At 43.6% G+C, this 21,612-nt stretch overlaps 2 protein-coding genes across 6 annotated transcripts in view; one reads left to right on the top strand and one right to left on the bottom strand.

Moving 5' to 3' along the window:
• CRB1 (crumbs cell polarity complex component 1) overlaps positions 1–3,271 on the top strand; it is a 99,291-nt gene extending 96,020 nt beyond the window's left edge. The window contains exon 12 of the mRNA XM_066238532.1: positions 2,562–3,271. Coding sequence (XP_066094629.1) covers positions 2,562–2,777 — 216 coding nt within the window. The 3' untranslated portion in view covers positions 2,778–3,271. The remainder of the gene's footprint in view (positions 1–2,561) is intronic.
• Positions 3,272–15,394: 12,123 nt separating this feature from the next.
• DENND1B (DENN domain containing 1B) overlaps positions 15,395–21,612 on the bottom strand; it is a 150,121-nt gene continuing 143,903 nt past the window's right edge. For all 5 annotated transcript variants that reach the window (XM_066238578.1, XM_066238558.1, XM_066238596.1 and 2 more), the window contains one exon: positions 15,395–20,923. In XM_066238578.1, the coding sequence (XP_066094675.1) occupies positions 20,387–20,923 (537 nt within the window). In that variant the 3' untranslated portion in view covers positions 15,395–20,386. The remainder of the gene's footprint in view (positions 20,924–21,612) is intronic.

The raw sequence follows: 21,612 nt of genomic DNA on the forward strand, positions 1-21,612 counted from the left end.
TTCGCTATTGTGAACAATGCTGCCACAAATATGGGGGTGCATTTCTCCTTTTGGAGCTGTTCTGTGGTGTTCTTGGGGTATATTCCTAACAGTGGTATAGCTGGGTCAAAAGGCAGTTCGATTTTTAGTTTTTTGAGGAATCTCCATACTGTTTTCCACAATGGCTGCACCAGTCTGAAATTCTCCCGCTTTCAAAATGATGTTTAAAACCAGCTGGGCTATTTAGCCATCACATTCTAAAATCTATCGACTAGGGCAGAGATGGAGCACAGAGAAATTCACATCCTCTTGTGTCCTGGGTAGCAGAAAGTGCTTGGCACATAAACAGAGAGCTGAAAATACTGAGCTGATGTGATTTGGACAAGGGGTTTAGGTTCCATGGACTAGGAGAGACCCTGCAGTGCTGGTCCCCTTCAGGGAGGAAGGGGGCCCAGCTTCCTGAAACAGCATCCGGTGAGTCCCTTCCCAGGGTTGAGGACATGCTCCCCTGACAAGGGAGCTGCTATTTCCCATTCTACTGCTGCATTTGCAGCCCTAAGCATGGACCCCTCCCCCCATAAAAGTCCTCAGGCAGGAGGCAACGTCCCAGCAACAGAGACAGGTCTCTCCTTCTCCTCCTTTCCCCCAATCACAGCGTCTCCTTCTGCCTTAAACACCTCTCCTGACCTCATTCTCCCAGTAACTCCCTTGGAGAAAATTAAGGTATGTCACGAAGCTCACCTCCCTCTATCCTTCCTCCCCTCCATCCGCACCTCTGACATAGCACCTTTCCATGGAGCTGTGGTTGTTCACGTAGCCACCCCAACCCCCAGGCACTGCCAGAAAGGAGTTACTTTCTCAAAGTCAATCACTATGCCTTAGACTCTCTTATGTCCAAGACCCAACGCTGCTGCCCAAAACCTGCACAGTGGACAGTGTCTTTCTGATTGAACATGGGCTGCTGCCACATAGGAATTTTAAAAACCGAGTTCCAGCACGTGTCCAGTACTTCTATGGAAATGTCTGTTCACAAAGAAGACAGTTCGTGGACTTGGGTCTGGGTTGAGGTTCCTGCAATCCAGCACATCGAAGACTGCCTGCACCAAGATGAAGTCGCCGGACTGCTGTCCTTGGCCTTAAACACAGAAAAGTTCTCACTGTATTTTTTAAAAAAATTCTGGGAGAAAAGTTAAAACGATGCCCTCATTTTGCTTTAGATATATACTGATGGAAGATAAATACTATAGTCGGCTTCTGAAAAAACATATCTTTTATTTCTTCATTAATCACTAATTCTTATAATCATGACCACCACCTCGCTTTGGCCAGGGGAGGCAGAGAAGGGCCGCATCTCGGGTCTTGAATTTGCTCTTTCATCCTGACCACACTTCTGAGAACCATGGAGCCTCTACACATAAGAATCTTGGTTCATCACAGCTCACAAAGGGATGTAAAGCACACAGGCTCTCTGGTTCTGCCAGAATTGTGGATCTGGGGCGGGGAGGTTGTCTCAGAATCACTCTCCCAGTTCCTTCCCCCTATTTCGATTCAAAGCAGCAGATGAGAGGGTCAGGGTGGCTGTAGGTTCCCCAGCCTAATCATTCTCAGGCCGCATGAGAAGAGTCCAGAAAAGTTCAGAAAGCAAGAGGCACACCGAGTAGCTTCCTTCTTCTCTGCGTGGGGGGTGGACACTCCCAAAACACTCATCCAGAGAGCAGCCGTTGACTCTCAAGACGACAGTTCACTGGGCAGATGATTAAGTCAACAATTAGTAATGAGAGTACATTCTTAAAAGGCCCCCAGATAGCACCAAGGGCTTTGCTGGTCGGGTTCCATCTGTCCAGACCTTTGACCTTTCAAGGCCAAGTCGATGGCTCTCTCAACATTTCCCAACCCACAGTTCTCCTTCCAAATAAAAGATGTAATTACTCACAGAATGGCAGCCACAGACTATGGCCAGAGAACTGGCTCTCCAGTTGAAATTAGCTGTTTTGTTTTGTTTTTTTTTCCCCTCAAAAAGTACTAAGTTTTCTGAAGTTCTATATGCTTTACTCCTAAAGTTCTGGTAAGTGGGGGATAAAAAGTGGCGATGATGCAGAATTTTTTTTATAGTAATATGAAAGTGGAGAGGGGAGAGGAATTATTTCTACAGGCCTGAATGCTTTTCAGGCCCCCAAACTAGCTTTTCCCAAACAGAATGCATAGTCTTCCGACACCAAACAGCTTCTCTTCTTAAGGTACGGTCCCAGTCAATGATGCCCCGATTCAGGTGGTCACTTAGGACACTTCATGCATTCATTGGTTGATTCCGGGAATGAGACTTGTAACCTTGGTGTATCTATAACCAACTGAGCTACCTGGCCAGGCCGTGCTGCACTTTCTGACACTAGACCTTAAGTGCTAAGTCTTTCTTCATGTTCATGAGATCTGGGAAGAAGCAAATTGAACTTCCTTTACTACCCTGGCCTTTGTACCAGATTGGGTGGCACCTGCTTCCCTTGCATTCACCCCAGGGCAACCCCTTTGCCCCAGACCTGCCCCTTGGCCCTGTTGAATAATCACCATTCTTTCCATATTTGCAGGTGGCAGACGGCTTGACCATGGACATTTTCATGGCCATTGGCTCGGTGACGGTGGCCTTGTTGTTGGTCCTCCTCCTGGTAGTTGCTCTTTCTGTTGCTGCTTCCCACAAAAGGGCCACCCAGGGAACCTACTTCCCAAGCCGTCGGGAGAAGGAGGGCTCCTGTGTGGAGCTGTGGAGCCTGAGGCCACCAATGGCGATGGAGAGGCTGATCTAGGAGGGGCTTCTGGTCTCTTTAAGAAAGAGATCTACACCCTGTGAATGAGATGACTGGACAGGGGAGTGGTTCTGACAGACCTGAAGGTATCCATGCACAACGGGACTTACAGCAGGGCTGTGGGAAGGACTCTCTGGACCACCCTAAAGACCTACAGGATGCCATTGTTTAATCACCACATATTAGCCACATGCAGGACAGTGTTCTCGTGCCAGTAATTCCAGCCTCACAAGTAGCAAAAAAATATTTTCCAGAGGACAATGCCTTCCAGGAAAAGCTCTAGTGCCATTTATACTCTTCAATTGCTGCAACTTGGGGGCACCTGTGTAGTTGGCCCATTAGCTGGCCAATGCATTTCTTTTTTTTTTTCCACAGAAACTATGGGGGGGGGGTAGAAACCACTTCTCACCCTTCCTATCAAGAGGTGCATGGTTTTAGTTGCACACCTATGATGAGATGTACACTTTGTCCTTCAGCTGTAGATTCAAGAAAGCCATGGCAATGACCTACACTTCAAAGGCAACCCCATGTCAACAAATAAAAGTAAAAATGTGGTTGTTGTTCTCTCTGGGCATTATTTGCATTTTATGACATAACCTGTGACAAAAGTAACCTGTAGTGACATTTCCTATGAATTAGATCTTTTAACTAAGTCATCTCAACTGTCACATTTAGTCATTGCTCTTCCTAAGGGGTTGCTAAGGTCAAAATACTTCTCTAGACAGAAAACAAGAGGAGGGAATACTCAGATTCTCAAATCTAAAAGAACCAAGCACTCTCCTTCCAACTGCTGATTGACTGATGAGTCAGCGTCACAGCGTGACACTCTCTAATGGTAAGAAAGAAGCCCAAGTGGAGGTGTATACCCTTCAGAGTCACCGTGTGTGAGACTACCTCGGGGTCTGGAAAGAAAATACCAGGCCTTTTATATATAGACTTTTCTTTTCTCCAAAGATTTGGTTAAAGTTCTCTATGTATTTTCAATGCTATTAGAGTAGTATATAAATAAACACAAAAATACATGCATATACCTAAGGTCTACCGGAAAGTTCTGTCTGTTTCTATCACAACAAGTTTCAACACGTAAGCACATGTTTATTTGGCGCATGTGTGCCTCTCTATTTTTATCACTTAATGTATACATACTGACGTAGCAAATTAACTAAAACAAAGTTGATTCACCTTAGTCTTATGTGTGAAGCAATAGTGTACCCATGGCTACTGATAAAGTTCATTTACGCCACTGTAATTTTTACAAATTTCAACAAGGAAGAAATGCTACAGAAGCATGTAGAAGTTTATTGAAAGTTTTTGGTGAAGGAATAATACTGACTATCACTTGTTTTTGTCCTTACAAAATTTTTTGAAGGGCAAAAAATTCAAAAATGAAGAAGATATCGAACAAGCACTGGTTTAATTTTTCTCATCAAAATATAAAACATTTTTTGAAAATGGGATATACAAATTGCCCTCATTCTGGCAAGAAATCATTAAAATAATGGCAATTATATTATTTAATAAAGTTTATTGATGGTAAGAAAAATTTGTATTTTGTTTTATTCCAAAAATGGACAAAACTTTCCGGTAGACTTTATGTGTGTGTGTGTGTGTGTGTGTGTGTGTGTGTGTGTGTGTGCGCGCGCGCACGCTAAAAATTTAGTGACACGAATGTCTAAATCTGTCCTAGACCAATCCACCCTTCTCAACCACTAAAGGGCATCCCTCCAGACTTGTCTGCTCCCTTCCCCATCATCAGTTTCCTGATGGACCAGATCACTTCCAACCATGACTTCTTCCTATCACATCAGATTCTCTCCCATGGCCCGCCTCTTCCCCCCCTTCCTCAGCACTCCTTTCGGCAAAACACCCACAGAAGAGCTTCCTGGGTCCTCTGCCTCTCCTCCCTCGCCTCCCATTCTCTCTTGAACTCAAACGAATTTGGCTTTCCTCTGTACCCTCCAGGAGATAGCTCCTGTTGGGGTCACTGGTCTACTTCCACATCATCAAGCCCAATGTCCCGTCCTCAGTGCCCAGCTGCCCGGCCCATCAGCAGCCTTGGAAACAGTTGTCCCTCCTTCTTGAGAGACTTCCCACCCGAGGGAACACCGTTCCATCCTGAGTCTCCTGTCCCTCACGGTCCAGCCCCCTCTTTCCAGTCTCTTTGGCTAGTTCTCCTTCACCTGCTTATTTTATTTTTCATATTGTTTATTACTACTTGACAGACCACACATAGTTTTGCCTTCTGTGTCCCTATGACTAGAATTTAAGTCACATGTGGACAAGAATTATGTTTTCATTCTTTACTACCATATCCCTCACTTGTTAGAAAAGGCCTCACCTATGGTAAAAAAAAAAAAAAATAACCCAAACAAACAAACAAAAAAACCAAGAAACAAAAAAACACAAGGACTATTTTCTGCATTAATGAACAAATCATGGGGACATGGTGCTCAAATTCATGCCTGCCACTAGCAAAACCCCAGCATCGTGAGGGCTACTAAAACCATCCCAGTAGCCTACCTAATGTCTATATCTGTGCCTGTTCTTCAAATGCTCTGAGTATTAATATAAAAAGATGTGTAGCTCTGGTGTCTACATGTGGACTATGCCATTGTGCCATGAGACATTTTCTTTTTTCTTTTTTTGTATTCTATAAGTTACAAATTCTTAATAGAAGCTAATATGGAATGGACCAAAGATCTCTTGCTTAAAAGAAAAACATAATACATAGCTGAGTTGGGGGGAACCCCAACAAATTAAATAAAAAAGTCATAGGGCAGAAGTCAGGTGCAATGGGATTAGCACAGGTAGGAAGAAAGAGAGCTGTCCATGGTAGCTATTATGTTTAGGAAAATGATCTAATTAAACTGGCGGTTTCCTGCTGTTTGCCGGCTGCGTGGCTACTCTAGGGCTTTGCAAAGAAATGCATGTTCAGATCTATACATGAATGAAACAATGTGGGCCTGAATTCATGAATGATTCCAGACACACATGGAGGTGACTTCCAGCCAAGCCCCTGCCTCTGTGAACGAGTGACCACATAAGTACCTTAGGAGGAATGCTTTCAGGTTGCCCTGTGAAATATTCACACTGCACTATCTTCCACCAGATGAAGCTCACGCTGCATAGAAAAAGCTAGTGTCGGCCTCACAGATGTTGTTGCAACTTTCACACCAAGTGGATCTTTGCGTGGTTTCAGAGGTGGCCATGACAGTTTTTCCCATGCTCATTTGCACTGTAACGTGGCCACCCTCCCATGGTGGGGCCAAGGTGCCGTCACCTTGGGTCAGGTCTGGCCTGTGACTTGCTTTAACCAAGAGAATGTCACGGAAATGGTGCTGGCACGAGGGGCAGGCAGCTCTGCCCCTCTCGGACGGCAGCTCCGGGACCGCCGCGCTGGTGTCTCAGCTGAGCCTGACCTCCGGCCACCCTGCCCACTGGAGGCAGCCACACAGTGACCCACGGGAGACCAGGAAGGTGCGGCCCAATCCATGCACAGCGTGAACAGGGAGTAACGATTCATTGTGCAATGTCACTAGGGTTTAGGGTGCTTTGCTACACAGCCATAAGCTCACTGAGGCACAATCATTCAGCCAACGGGGCAGCCTAACGACCATGGCCCTAGGCAGCCCTTCTCGGATTCCGATTCCTTCACCTCCAGAACCGCTGCCCTGGGAACCAGCATCCGCCTTCCCAGTGACAGTAAAGAGTGCATCATGAATCACATGAGACACACGTGTGCCTGACTGCCCTCCAAGCAGGAAGGAAGGGTGAGAACCCACAAGCCCCCAGCACAGCGCTGGGTAGTGTGAACTGCGACAGTCCCCCCAGAACAGCCATCTGCAGGCTTTGGGGGCCGGGCTCAAAGTGGACACAGTCAGCCAATGGAAAAGCCACATCTGGTGCGTGTTGACAAGAGTGACAGCAAGGCCCCTGCCCGTGGCTCCTGGAGCCACCATGGGAGCCGAAGGAAGCAGGAAATGACAAATGACTAACCGAAATCAGCTGTCGCACCTGCCGGTTCCACTGCCTCCAGCGGCCAGTGGGGCAGATCCTCTCATCCAAGACAGGGCTGGGGACATCCCTGCATCTGGCCCTGGGCAGCCAGAACTATTATTCTTGCCAATTAGCACAAGAGGGGCTAATTAGACACTGATTGTAGCAATCCTCAGAGGTGGAACCCGGAAGGTGCGGCTGGAACGATGTTGACTGTTTTATGCGAACGGTGGATCCTTTGGGGAGCCCTAAGGGCCGGGATGATATATAGCTACACTGCATACGTGATGTCTCTTTTAGACATAACGACAGCCCCTTGAAGGAGGAACATTACCCTCGCCGTCAGAGCCTTTCAAGACAAAGCAGCACAGCTTCCAATGTCTGATCTGCCCCATCCAGGTGATGTGATTTCAGTCTGAAAAGTGGGAACTGGGCCTGTTGCACAAGTGTGTTAGGATGGTGACTCGTGGGACAGGTGTAACGAGCAGTGAGCCCACTGAATGCAGCATTCGTTATTGTTATTCCCACTGGGGGGGGGGTCAGGCCACTGGCCCACGGGGGCAACGTTTCCTCTGACCTCCTGCTCTCTCAGCCAAACCAACCATGCGAGGAACTGCTCTGCCTGGTCTTACCATCCACTGTAGGATGCACAGGTAACCTGAGCCGGTGCTGTTCAGAGAACGACGATTTTTCCATATCAGTCCTGTCCCTTGGAATGGCCTCGTGATGGCTGTCCTGCCCGACTGAAGACATCACTTCATCTGGAAAACAGACACGAATGGACAGACTGCCCCCCACCCTGGCCACTTGTATGTTCCCCGTAAAATCGTCAGAAAATAAATCCAAAGGTTACAGATCTCTCCGTGAACCAAACAACTGATGATAAGAATTTTTTTTTTTAAAGTTTTCTTGTACAGGGATGACTGCAAACCCACCTTTTGGGATCTCGCCTCACACCTCCCTTGTTAAAGCTCAGTATCATCCATGGGTCTGGGTTTAACTCACCATCTGTCGAGGACCAACCAGCTGGCTGGGCTCACCTGGGTGTGTGCAGCCCAGGGGCACAATTCCAATCAAAAGACTCCACTCCGGGGTGAATACGACTGTTCCCCTGTCAACCTGCAGCCAGCACAGGGGTAGCGTGGCCTGCCGGGCACTGTCAGAACATGCCGACAACAGTGTGTGTTTCCAAATGAGGCCTGTTCTTCTGTGACTTGGTCCCAGGCTTGGCTCTTCATGGTCCCGGACACCCAGCCACGCCATCCATCACACGTCGGCAGCCCCCGCCTGAGGACAGCTGCTGCGACACCTAGTTCCCTGGTGAAAACGTTACCATGCGGACGTCTCCTTGGTTCCCTGATATGTGCTGACATTCACGGGCATCGGGACTGGTGGCCCAGTGACTTCTCCTCTGGGTTGCAGCAGTGGTGGCTTCCATCAGCCCCGTTTTCTCTGCAGGCCCGCCTCTCAGTCTGAGAAGCATGGTGAGGATGCTCCCCCAGGGCCCGCCGACATCCAAGGCCAGCCCTGTCCCTGAGCCCCACCCGACCTAGGGCTGCCGGTCAGGTAGCAAGCAATCACAAGGTAACAACAGCTCCTGCTGCCCGTGGCATTTTCAGAATGTTTTGATCTCAGAGTAGTTAGGAGTTCAGAGCTCCTTTGCTGTCACATACGCCTCCTGTCACTGTCCCTTGCTCTAGGCTCTATTCTAGACCGCCCTTCGCAAGCCCTGGTACACCATCCCTGAAGAGATGCCGCAAAGCTCCGCATGGCTCCCAAGGGGGCCCCACCTTAACCCACACGGACAGGAGCCTCGCGACGGACCCCAGGATCCACCACGACAGATACGCAGGAACCTGGAATTGGTGACCTACACGGCTGTGTGGACGGTGAAAAATCCGTCTAGCAAGAAACCACCACAGGAGTGGAAACATCGTAGGCAGACCGAGCTATCCCCCCATCAGTGCTGTGACCCGTCAGCCTTCTCGAAGCAGCACTGTTGCCCTAGTGACTGTCAAGGAGAGTGCGAACCAGCATTCAGGTGCTCAGTACTACTTACTTGTCAGTGCAGAGCTTTCTCCTCCGTGTGGTAAGTCTACGAGTCCTTGATCATTTTCTTGCTATGTCTCCCACCTGCAAAAAAAAGAAGCAGACTGAGCTAGCTGGTGAGGTCTGAGTGTCTCCCTTAAATGCTGCTACCGTCATCTTCAATGCGCCTGGTCCTGAATATTAAGTTAAATTCAGGGATCTGATGCATGCTAAAGGGTCTCCTCCTCTGGGCCTCACCCCCCAAGTCACAGTTTCCCGGATGCTCAGACTGCCGTTGGCTTTTAGCACTTCCCAACCCCCTTGAGGCTGTTCAAAATGCATGTTTTCTGAATCATTCAAGCATAGCTGAAACAGACAAGTCTGAGATTAAAACCAATACATTAATAATATCATCTTCCCCTTCATGATCATTCATTCAGTTCATTTGTATGATGAAAAAAAAAAATCACCCAATGCATTGCAATTGGCACCAAGCACTCAACGGTAACTGAAATCAAACAAATCAAACACTGTATCAGAATCATGGGGGAGACCCCACGGGGGCCCAGAAGTCTGCACAGCAGACAGACGCTCCTAGAGGGAGCAGAACTCCAGAGGGAGTGTTCTCATGTGGAAGGGTGGAGCAATGAGTGGCAGAGACGGGGAAGAGAGACGTCAGCCACAGAAATACTGGTCTGGTGACACTGAACATGGGACAGGATGAGGAAGGTTAAAAAAAATAATAAGTCCAGTGGCCCTGGCTGGTTGGCTCAGCAGTGGAGCATTGACTCCGGCATGTGGAAGTCCCAGGTTCAATTCCTGGCCAGAGCACACAGGAGAAGAGCCCCTCTGCTTCTCCACCCCTCCCCCTCTCCTTTCTTTCTATCTTTCTCTTCCCGTCCCACAGCCAGGGCTCCATTGGAGCAAAGTTTGCCCGGGTGCTGAAGATGGCTCCATGGTCTCTGCCTCAGGTGCTAGAATGGCTCCAGTTGCAACTGAGCAACACCCCAGATGGGCAGAGCATCGCCACCTAGTGGGCATGCCGGGTAGATCCAAGTTGGGAGCATGTAGGAGTCTGTCTCTCTGCCTTCCTGCTTCTAACTTCAGAAAAATACAAAAAGAAAAAAAAAAGAATAATAATAAGTCCAGCCTACCAGCCAGGACACCCAAGACAAATCGCAAACCAAGATGTAGGGAATTAGGCTGAAATTCCAATGTTCCTGGCTCCGTCATTCAAACCATCTCCAGTATCAAGATGAGGTTGCCATCTGCCAGACAAGGGGCCAGGGATCAAACGTGCCCAGGACATTCTCAAATAATTCAAATAGAAACACTTTAACTGACCTCTACGTTCTTTCCTGCTATGTTAACACTTTAAAAATAATTACACAATCATGTAGACTAGAGCAAACCCTGGACCAAACACCAAGTGCCAGGTGCCCACACCTGAGTAATCAGTGTAAACCTTCAAATCTGTAATGGTCTCTGCTGTGAACATGACACTTTTTAATGGACAACCATCTGTAAAGGAAAAGATTATGCTTGAATAACAAGTTTCACATTTACTCATTCAATAGGTTACAAGGGATCAAATGTTTATCAGTGTTTCCCAACCTTTTTTGTGCCATGCCTCACCTTAACCTTTATAAAATTTTTATGTCCCCCCCTATGTAACATACATAATTTTTAACATTAAAAAATTGATTTGTTCACTTAATAAACATAAATGATAGGTTCTAGGAAGAAATCACTATGAAATTGTTAACAAAACACAGTAAGTAAAATTTCAAAACATATAATGAAAAACAGAAATTTAAATTCCAAATAATTTTAATACAGATTTTTCTATATTAATTTATTATTTTAATTTAGTGTGATCCTTGCGCTTGATGCTTGCTGCACAGAGATTTTATATTAGGTTCCAATTTGGTTAGCTTTAGTCTCAAGTCTCCACGTTGTGTTATATCCAGCCAATATCTTTTTTTTACCAGTAAATCATTTACAACACTAAATCCACATTCAGCTAAAAATGAAGATGGAAACAGTAGCAATAGTTTTCTTGCACATTTGGTTGAATTTGGGTATTTGATTTCTGTTTCCTCACAAAGCCATGCCATCGCTCCTTTGATATTAAATAAAGCTTTAACTGATTCATCATTTTGCAATTCTGCGAGTTCTTCTTGATACTGCATATTTGATATATCAGACAAATCCACTAACATTGGCTGCATCATCCATGTTGGGAAATCAATTTGTTTTAAATCAGAAAATCTTTCTTTTAAATCAGCCGATAGAATATTCAAATGATTGACAATAACAAGTAAAGCGGTATCAGTTACTTCACATTTTTGGAGCCAATGAAACTGTTTAAAGTTTTTGTTGTTAATATGTTTCTGACATAACTCAATATTGGTAATGAAACCAAATATCTTTGCTTTTGCATCCACAAGAGTTTTATTTGTTCCTTGAAGTTATTTATTTAATATATTTAGTTTTTCAAAGATATCGGCTAAATAACTCACAAATGCTTTACCATCTATTGTTAACAGATACTTCATTTCAGGTTTGTCGCTTAAAAAATCACTAAGAGTATCAAACAGTTCCATAAATCTTTTCAAACAGTTTCCTTTAGATAGCCATCTTACTTCAGTATGAAGTAAAAGTCTCACATGGTCTTCATTTTGTTCTTCACAAAATAGCTTGAAAAGACGCTCACATTTGGCACTAGCTTTAATAGCATTAACACACTTTATTACTGTATGTAATACTTCGTTCAGAACAGGCGAGATGTTTTTAGCTACCAAGTTTTCCCTATGAATAACACAATGCACAAGAATCATTTCTGGATTCGCATCTTTCATCAATTTTAAGCAGTCATTTTTCTTGCCCATCATATTGGGAGCACCATCTACAGCACAAGATGTTATATTTTTTATTGGTATATCATTGACATCTAAGTAGTTTTTTAGCTTATTATATATATCTTTGGAGGTAGTGGTGCTTTCTAATCTTTTACAGAACATTTCTTCAGCAAAATGTCCTTTATCAATATATCTTACGTAAGTTATCAATACTGCCTGTCTCTCAAAGTTGATTCATCCATTTGCAAGGAGAATTTTCTTGTTTTCAGCTTTTCAATAAGTTGTTTTTCAATATCCTCACTCATTTCATCTATTCTTCTGCTAACAGAATTGTTACTGAGTGGCATAGCTTTTACATCTTTGTCATCTTTTTCAAGAACCATTTTAAGAAATGCTGATATTAATGGTTTTATTAAATTCTCTCCTATAGTGTGATTTTCTCCAGTTTTAGCGATGAATAAAGAAATTTGATAACTAGCCTCAAGAACACGATTATTAGTTGAAGTATGAGCAGTAAATAGAGACTTTAATGTTGTTCTTTTTTCAAAATTTTTCTTTAAAGTTTTAAAGTAACTCAAATCTGAATTAATATAAGCACTATGTTTCGCCTTCGAATGTGCCTCAAGACGACCTCATTTCATCGATTCGTTGGTCAAGCATTGCTGGCATAAAAGACAAAAAGGAATCCGCTCATCGTGAACAGCGGGTATGAACCCAAATTTTAAATATTCCTCCGAATATTGACGAGTTTTTTTCTTGCTTGCACCACTCATTTTACTATGGGCTATAATAAAAATAAGATCAATTAAAAACTAATATTAAAATATGTGTTAAAATATATTCAATGTGACATAGAGTAAACGTATACTAAAAATTCATATTTATTTAAATGTATATAACACATTTACTATACTACCACCGCAAATCAAAAGGTATCTATATTTTTTTGCACTTGACAAAATTTTCTCGAAAGTTATGCTTCTAAAATTAAAATTGTCGTGCATGTACTATTATAGCCCCAATAATATTTATAAAATATTATTGCTTTCTAGCCCCGATGCAAGAAGTACTTAATAAAGAGTTTAATATTGATAAAAATAAAATCAAATACTTACCAATGATATCCATACAATATATATATGTATATTTATTAAATCAACGAGCTTTTACAACAGTTTTGACTGACACTTATTTCAAATTAACACCAACTGAATGATGTGAAACACTACAGAAGTTGCGATGGGCCAATTAGGTGAGAATAACTGCGTTGTTTAGCGAGTTTTTAAAACGTCCGGGGTTCCCCGCGGCAGACAGCACGCTCCGCGGTGAACCCAGGACGAAGTTTATTTGACGACGCCAATCACCCAGTTGATATTTTGGTCTCGTCAAACGAAATTATACTTAATAATTATTTACCGCAATTATTTAAGAATTGCATTTTTTGTTAAATTTGGCACCAATATCTAGCATTGCATTTAAATGGCCCGGGGCAAAAGAGTTAAAGTCGTGTCGAGTCCATTTTCAAATTGCCCCCTTAACTATCGAATTGCCCCCCTGTGGGGCGTGGGCCCCACGTTGGGAAACACCGGTTTAGATCTTTTAAAAGCACAAATAAGAATACTTCACTGTCCTATAATGTGAGAACCTTTACCCATAATTCAAGCAGAAATGGTTCCAGGTTTAACATTCTCCAAGGCTCTGAGCTATGGATAAAAGTTCCTGAATACATGATTGTGTCTCTTTCTCCTCACTCCGTCAGACATCAGTTAGTTTGAGACTTGGAATGTTACTATTACTAAAGCCCAACACCAGTTTTGCTTTGTCTGATAGGACTCTTTAGCGGAAGGCCATTTCCAAGGGAAGGGATGTTTTATTTATCACACTCACACAAGAGTCAAGAGAGCTCTGAGACCCTCCCAAAGTTCTGCCGTGGTGGACTCCTCCTGTTTTGTCCAATTTCATTCAACACGTGCATTCGACATCTGTGGTGAGCCTGGTGCTGTGCTAAGAATTGGATATTCAAAGATGAACAGAAAAAACGTCTGCTTTCAAGGGAATGCCTTACCGGAGGGTAGACCGGCCATGTCTGTGTGGAAATCAAATTAACTCACACACACGTACATTAGTTGATTAATTTCCCCCTCTCTGATTCCCAACATACAGCTTGGAGCAACAGACACTAACCCAACATTTGTTTGAGCTGCTTGTGAGACGGGGTCTGGGGAAGGTGGTATACGTAAGTGGACAGTCACAAAACAAGGGGGTAATCATGACAGAAGTTACGCCAGAAGCTGGGGGGCCCTCACTAAGAAGGTGGGGGGAGGGTAAAATAGTTATAATTTCTAGAATCGTAGCTTCATTTCACTTAGAATATCTAGGAAAATGACGTGATCAACCCTGTATTTCTGAATTCTATCTTGTGTGAATAATGACAACTTTGTTCCTCAATTGTTAAACACGCTTATTTTAGTAGGAGTTTGGCTTTTGCTCCTGTTGGAACCATCACAGCACTCGCATGAGAAGGTCACCCTTCTATAGAAGTCTCTGAAGTTCTATTCATAAACCCTTTTCTTTCTGTTCTCAGTTCTCAAAAAAAAAAAAGTCAATAAATACAGTTGTTTCACATGGATGATCCTGTCTGATACACTCAGTGACACTGCATACACCTCCCTTACGATTACAGAGTGTCATAAAACCCGTCTCCCATCCCTGTCAGGAAGATGTGGGCTTGAGTTTGCAATGAAGCAGAGCTGAGGTGGAGACGGTAGGGTCCTTCCATGGGTCACCTAGAAAAATGAAGGGGACACCTGCCCAATTACCAAAGAAGAGCCACCGGCCATGCAAAGTTTTGATCACGACCAATTTTATTTCATAACGGCATTTTGTTGGGCACTTTATGGTAACATTGTTCATTCGATATTTATTTCTGCATATTTTTAAAAGTTCCCCAAACAATCCTTGTACACACAAGGTTCTCCTAGTAGTACTCAGCGTTAGAGATGACTTAACCTGTAGCCTCAAGGATGCAAGAAAAATGACGCGAGTCTTAGTGCCGGCTGGATTTTTTAAAGATGTCTGTCACCCTGTCCAGCAAAAGGCTCAGTCGTTTTACACAGTGATTTCTTTAAAGCAAAAGAAAACAAGCTTTGGGAAAGTGTAAGTGGGAACCTCTCACGTGCCTTTTATGTTAAAAGAAAATGAAATAAAAGCTTGATGCCATTTAAGCTGTAGGTCTCATGCACGTCTTACTTGTTCGCTGTTTCAGGTGTGGCTCTGAGTATTGAATGGCAGCCGATGCCAGAAATCTCGTTTTTGGTATCCGATGATTCAATGGCTCTCAAAATAACCAATGGCAGTGGAGTGAGGCTCTCTGAAGGCTGCTGGCTTCATGCATGTGGTACCATTAGCATGCACTGAGTTCTACTTCTGTCCCATCCTTAACAGCACAGAACCAACCAGAGGGCGACCAACTGGCTCATGTCCCTCAATGTCCCCTGTTGTACAACATGAACAAATGCCCTCATAGAAAACTGAAATGACAGACACAAAGGGACGTTGAGGTTTCTCACATCAAAGAGGTAATCATTAGTGACGCGACGCGGCAACCTTTTAAGACACACGATTGTAATAGTTTAAGATTCCTTCACTTCACTCAAGGATGGTCTAAAAAAAAAAAAGACATAGCGTTCTGGATAGACAGCATCCAGGCCACATGACTGTTCCGTTCCTTGATTTCCTTTCTTTTTCTTTTTTTTTTTTTTTTTTGGTATATTTGCATATTGCATCCAAAGCTACATATTGTCCACAGTGCTTTCCTGCCTGATTCAAGTATCATCAAAGTAGAAACCCGGAGAAGCTGTTAAGGATCAACAAACTGTACACTGTACAAAAATCAACCTCATTTACAGACAGGCCAAAAGTGTTGGTGATGCCCTGTGTAAATTTTTGACCCAAGATTCAAACTAAAACAGAATACAATTGACAGGATGTGGGTGGACATCACCGTACCAACGCCGTTTAGGCTTACACAGTGCGGACTGGGTATTGGTTACACGGCCGCATGTGGGATCAGCATGTTGCATACATACATTTGCATTTAAAGTAACAATATTGTTAACACTAATCTAAGGTGCAGGACGTTCTTATTGCATATTTATTGTTGCTGAGGCAGTTAGTTATAATGCAGTATCCATAATTATTTTAAATAAACAAAAACATTTCTCCTGCCAACAATATAAAGACAATTTTTCCCCTCTAAAATCACCTAGGTCGTTGCTACATACAGTTTTACACAAACACTGGAAAACATGACCTTAAGGCTTCTGCTGGGACAGCAGATGTGCGTATTTATCCGAACTAAATGATGCAAAAGAAATATTGCACAAAATTCTATTCCTTTCCAAATAAAATAGGCTTCTTTCTAAATACACAGACTTTTCTAGCATGACAAAATCAAAACGTGAACTGCTTGGATCTTACGTAAGCTTTTAAGAAACAGATGCTAAAATGGGCTCAATGTAAGAAAGAGATCAGTTACTTTCAGAGTTTGAAAGAACTGCTTTCCATCTCATGAAGCATTTGGAGCAATTAGGTTCGGGTATTCGTCTGACATTCTTACAGCTTGATCTACAGAAATCTATCCAGAATCAAGGCCTTTTTATGCTAAACAAAATGGAATTTGCATCCAAAAGTGTATTCATGGAAATAATTTTTTTCCCTGAAAAATGCAGATTTCTTTTTTCTAGAAAAACTACAGATATTGAGAATATTCACAGCTTTCTCCTCTTGATTAGAAGCCTACTTCTCCCTATTTAAGAAACAATTAATTTATCAGCATTCCTGTGTCCTATTATTAGGGCATGAGCACAAAATGCCAGAGAAAGCCCTGGTCTCCTTCTGCTTCCATTTAAAAGGGGGGGGACTGATTCTAGAGAAAGCTGTAACCAAGACAAAGACAGGGACCCTTGGATTCCCAGCCACGTGCCTCCACACCCCTGGGGTAATCCCAAGTGTCACAAGGACCATTATTCCATTATAATTCCAGACCCTATGCCCCCCGATTGGAGGACTGAGTGTCAGTGGAGGTGAAAAATCAGACACACAAGACACTCAGTTTCTATCTCCAGAATCTGTCCTTTAAAAATAGGCTTCTTAGCTAGCAGCATTATTTTAGGTACTTCATATAATCATACAGGAAGTTCACGAAGTCAGAAATAGTACTGTGGTTCTGAACGCAGAGCATGTTTTTTGATCAAGCAGCTTGAAAAGACATTTTGGTGTTAGAATATTGGGTTAATAACATCTAAGCAGAATTCATTATTATTATTACTATTATTATTATTATTATTATGGAGATTTGCAATTCCTTTTCTGTTTAACTGGTTCCTTCACAGCAGGGACTATGTCAATCATTTTATTTCCCGATGTCCTCAGGGACTGTACCTTGCATAGGACCGGTACAAACAGTCCATAAATATTTCCTAAATGAATGAGTTATTAATTTTTAATCATGAAAACAATCATGCTATGTAATTTGGTGCCTTTCGAAAATACACTAAAGTAGGAAAACACTGGAAGATACTACCTAACAACTCTCCCTGAACAAACCACTAGCTCCTGAACTCACACACCACTCTTCCATCCCCCTGAAATACCACAGCTATGGTGTGGAAGGGCAAAGCGTAAACACCAGGGTGGGACTTGGGGGGGAGCCAAGGTTCTGTTAGAGGACATGGGAAGACCTTGAACCCGAGCCAGAAGACTCTCTCAGTTATATACGTCTGTTTCTTCTTCGGAACAACAACTAAAAAGAAATCAAACACCAGGGGTATTTACAAATATTTGGCTTACTTGTAATAGATAACAGGAATCCAGCAGAAAATGACACTTTTGTCCCTTTCAGACCTCACTTACATTTCACTCCCCAGTACGGCAGTGGATGTGGGGAGAATGGGTGAAACGTGGGGGAGGTCTCCTCACACCCACCACCATCCTGGTTTTTAAGGGCAGACTCGGAACATTCAAAATGTTCAAGTTTTGAAATACTAAGGCTTGCTACCAGTCTTTTAGGGTTGCTGTTATTGTTTTTTTTTTCCCAAGGATGATAACCTATAGAGTTTCCATCTTTGCTTGTGTTTCGGATGTGGACTCTAGCAGCTGACTTTGTATGTGAAGTAAGGCACAGACAGACACAGTTTAAAATACCGTTGACCGAAGTGTGGCCGGTGACTGGAGGCTGAGTACCCACCAAGCTACATAGGAATTTGGTCAGACATCTGAGGTGGCAGCTGGAAAGAGGAACCAAACTTGCTGGGGCCATGGTGTTTCCAGAGGGAATGAACAAGGGCCCCACACCTGCTGGTGCCACAATCATGAATACTTTCCCCTGCAGACTGAATTCTGAAGGGAACAGAAGAATACATCATTCCAATATTTATATTAAAAGGCTGCTCTGCATTCTTTTTAAAAATGATGATGGAGTTATTTGCTGAGCAGGTTAACAACCAGACTGACCTCTTTTTTCTTTTTTATTCCCTTCCCACTGAATGCAGCTTTTCTGATAAATGGACATCTCTTATTACATCTATCCATAGAGCAAGATGGAATTTTTTAATCAGTATATAAAAACTGAATTTGACAAGAACCTTGAGTCTTACTTTTAGTGGTTAAAAAAAGATAAAAAACTTTTCTTCCTCAATATATACAGGGTTCACTCTTACAAGGAAAACCAGGTCAGTCTTCCATTATAAACATGTGTGAATAATTGTTCCAAATAAACATTTCCATTTAGATTTCAGAATGTAGTTGAAAAAAGAAAAAAAACTTGGGTCATCTTCTTTCAATTATTTAAAAACCGACCTGAATAAATATTTTTAAGCAATGTTGTTTTTGTTTTTTTTTAACAAACCCCCTTCTGACATTTTCTTTACCTAAAAGTTAAATTCTTCCAGTAAATATTTTAGAGGACAGTCCCAGTGGGGTTCTTGAATGATTTTCTCAAAATCCTCTTCTAAAATGACAATTGTTAGAAAGTAGTCATAACTGAAATGCGCAGAGCAGACACAGTGAACAGACTGACAGCCAGTCAGCCTAACATCACTGGGCTTTTTCTCCGATCAATCTAGCCTCTCACCACTCAATCAATACATGACTCCTATTCTGATGAGTTTGAGAGAGGAGACAAGTCTCCCATGCAGAATTCCAAGTGAGTTATGTAGATCCTGTGCCCAGAAGAAGAGGAAACAGCGGTTCCCTTCCAAGACCACAGAAGGAAAGGGCAGGGGGCAGAGCACCTGCACAGTGGAGAAATCTAACACACACAGCCTTAGCCAGGTGATCAAGTTCAATGCTAATATCCACATTCACATGGCCGGCTGGGCCCTTCAGGTGATGTGATGAAAACACTCCTTTACTTCTGGGAACCTCCTCCCTCAAATCCACCGCCCCTGTGGAATCATGAGAAAACTATCAGATGAATTCCAACAGAGGGAGGGCTTCCTACTATAGATCTGACCAGGACGCCTCACAGCAGTCAAGGTCACCAGAAACCAGGGAAGTCTGAGCAACTATCACAGCCAAGTGGTGGTGGTGGGGGGGGGGACAGGAGCGTCAAAGAAGACGTGACAACCAAATGTCACATGCTCTCCTGGATGGGATCCTAGGACAGAAAAAGGACAACAGGGGGAAACTGAAGAAAGCACGGACCATCAAAACTGATTCCCTGTGATGAACGTGCTGCACTAACGTGACGTGCGTACAAGAGACCTGGTGCTCAGGGATGGAGGGAGACTCTCTGTCCTCTCGTCACCATTTTCCTACCACTCGAACACTTCTGAAATATCAAGCCAATCACTTCAGAAAGTAAATGTGAGGTGAAAGAAACAATTTAGATCATTATTAGGTAAGGGGGGACCACTAGAACCATTTTTTTAAAAATCAGGACAGTTTATATGGCATTTAGCTTTCTGAGGGAGGACTCCTAGAAAGTTAAGGGTACAGAGAGATGGGGAAACAATGACAGTGTCTCATGTGTAAACCAGGGTATTTAACTTCACATTGTCATTCATGCACATCACTAAATGAAAGGGGTGGTGGACCTGGGGACTCTGTGACACGTGGCTACCCACCATGTCCACAGAGCGCTTTTATAACTAGAAAAAAAAAGAATTTTGTCCTTGATTCAATGACTAGGAAAGGCATTATTGCTCTGCAGGACACGTATAACTTATCTCTGAGAATTTACAAGCACTCCCATAAATTAGTTAAGTATGCTAACTAGAGGCGTTAAGATTAAGGCAATTAGTGGGTTAATCGTGTCAGCAGTTCCAGGGTCATTCCGGATCAGGGTTCATACCTTGATCAGTTCATGCTCAACCAGACTAATACAGTAGCAACTGGTTAGGTGCAGGGGTTATATACACATACTTAGTTTAAATAAAAGGAACAGCATGAAGCACCAATGCTGGGAAATCATAGGTTCAACAGATACCTTCAACACACATACAAACTAGTACCTGATTTAAGAGTACAGTAAAGAGTTACACTTAAAAATCAATGGGTCATATGTACCCAGGAGATCGAGTGATCCTCCAAATGAAAAGTGATTTGTAGACAGTCACCAAAGCTGTCATTCCTACAAAGTACTGTATACTGTATCAATGACACAGAACCCTAAAGCGTCTCCAGAGACACCTGAAAGCAAGAGACTGACTCTTCATTGTTGACTTAAGCTTGGTTTCCACCTGTGTGTTCGCTCGAAATCTTCAAGTCCTGTTGGAAGGCGGACGTCATGTGACACAATGACACTACCTCGCTGAGTAGTCCAACATCTTCGGAAGACTCTTTAGCTTCTTTCCCTTCTTTCTCCCAAGGAACTGAAGTGGATGGACGTCGCCCAACGCTGGGGGTCAGTAGATCATCCGAAACCTGCCTTAGTGTTTCCTCCTTCTCTGTTTTTCCTTTCCCGGCCTGGGAGACTTCTGGAGAAGCGAGCGAGGCATATAGTTCGGAAGGGGCAGCTGGCTCCTCCAGCTCCAGGGGCCCACTCACACGGTCCACACTGAGGGGCTTGGTGTGGTTTTCCTCCTTCAGGATGAATAGGGTATCTGTCAGGCTGCTCAGGGAGACCCGCTTCCGAGGGGATGGAGGGAGGTGCCTGCCGTGAAGGGCACTGTCGTCCTGCCCGAGATGCCAGTCGGCCTGGTCCCCACACCCACTGCAGAGGATGGCTAGGTCATTCTCACTCGGCGCGCTGGACTTATTCTGAAAGAGGAAAAAACACCTTCAGGAGAATTTTGATAAAATGATAGCATGATGTTAGCAATTATGTGTGTTTTTTTTTCATTTTGAAACAACATCACTATCTTTCAAGACTGGGAACTTGAACTCCCCTCATCCCTTCAGAAGGGATTCACCATTCCTTTGCAGTTAATTCTAAATACCTCCCTACCGCTTTGTTACCACGAAGGAAACCAGAGGGGTGTTGTTTCCACATCCTTGCAACTGTAGCCTATAAAGTTCCAAGGAGACTGACTCTAAGTGCTGGGGAGGATGAGGATTCGAGAAAGGAAGAAAGGGAAGCCTCCGCACTGAGGGTGGGAATGCGCATTGCTGATGCCACCATGGGATTCCGTGTGGAGGCTCCTCAAAGAACAGAACATGGCACTGTCTTCTGACCCAGTGCTTCCACTTCTGGGAATGTCTCCAGAGGGAATGAAACCACTATCCTGACCCTGGAGCTGCACCCACCTGTGTTCACTGCAGTGTGTTCACAACAGCGAAGACATGGCAACGACCTAAATGTCCACTCATGGGTGGACGGATGGAGGAAGAAAAATGGGATGTCATTCAGCCTTAAAAGGTAGAAAACTTTGCCACTGTGGACAACATGGATAAACCCAGAAGGCACGTGCTCCATGATCTCATTGACATGTAGGTAAGAGTCCGACTCA

This window comes from Saccopteryx bilineata, chromosome 1 (genome assembly GCF_036850765.1).
Source record: "Saccopteryx bilineata isolate mSacBil1 chromosome 1, mSacBil1_pri_phased_curated, whole genome shotgun sequence".
Taxonomy (NCBI): Eukaryota; Metazoa; Chordata; class Mammalia; order Chiroptera; family Emballonuridae; genus Saccopteryx; species Saccopteryx bilineata.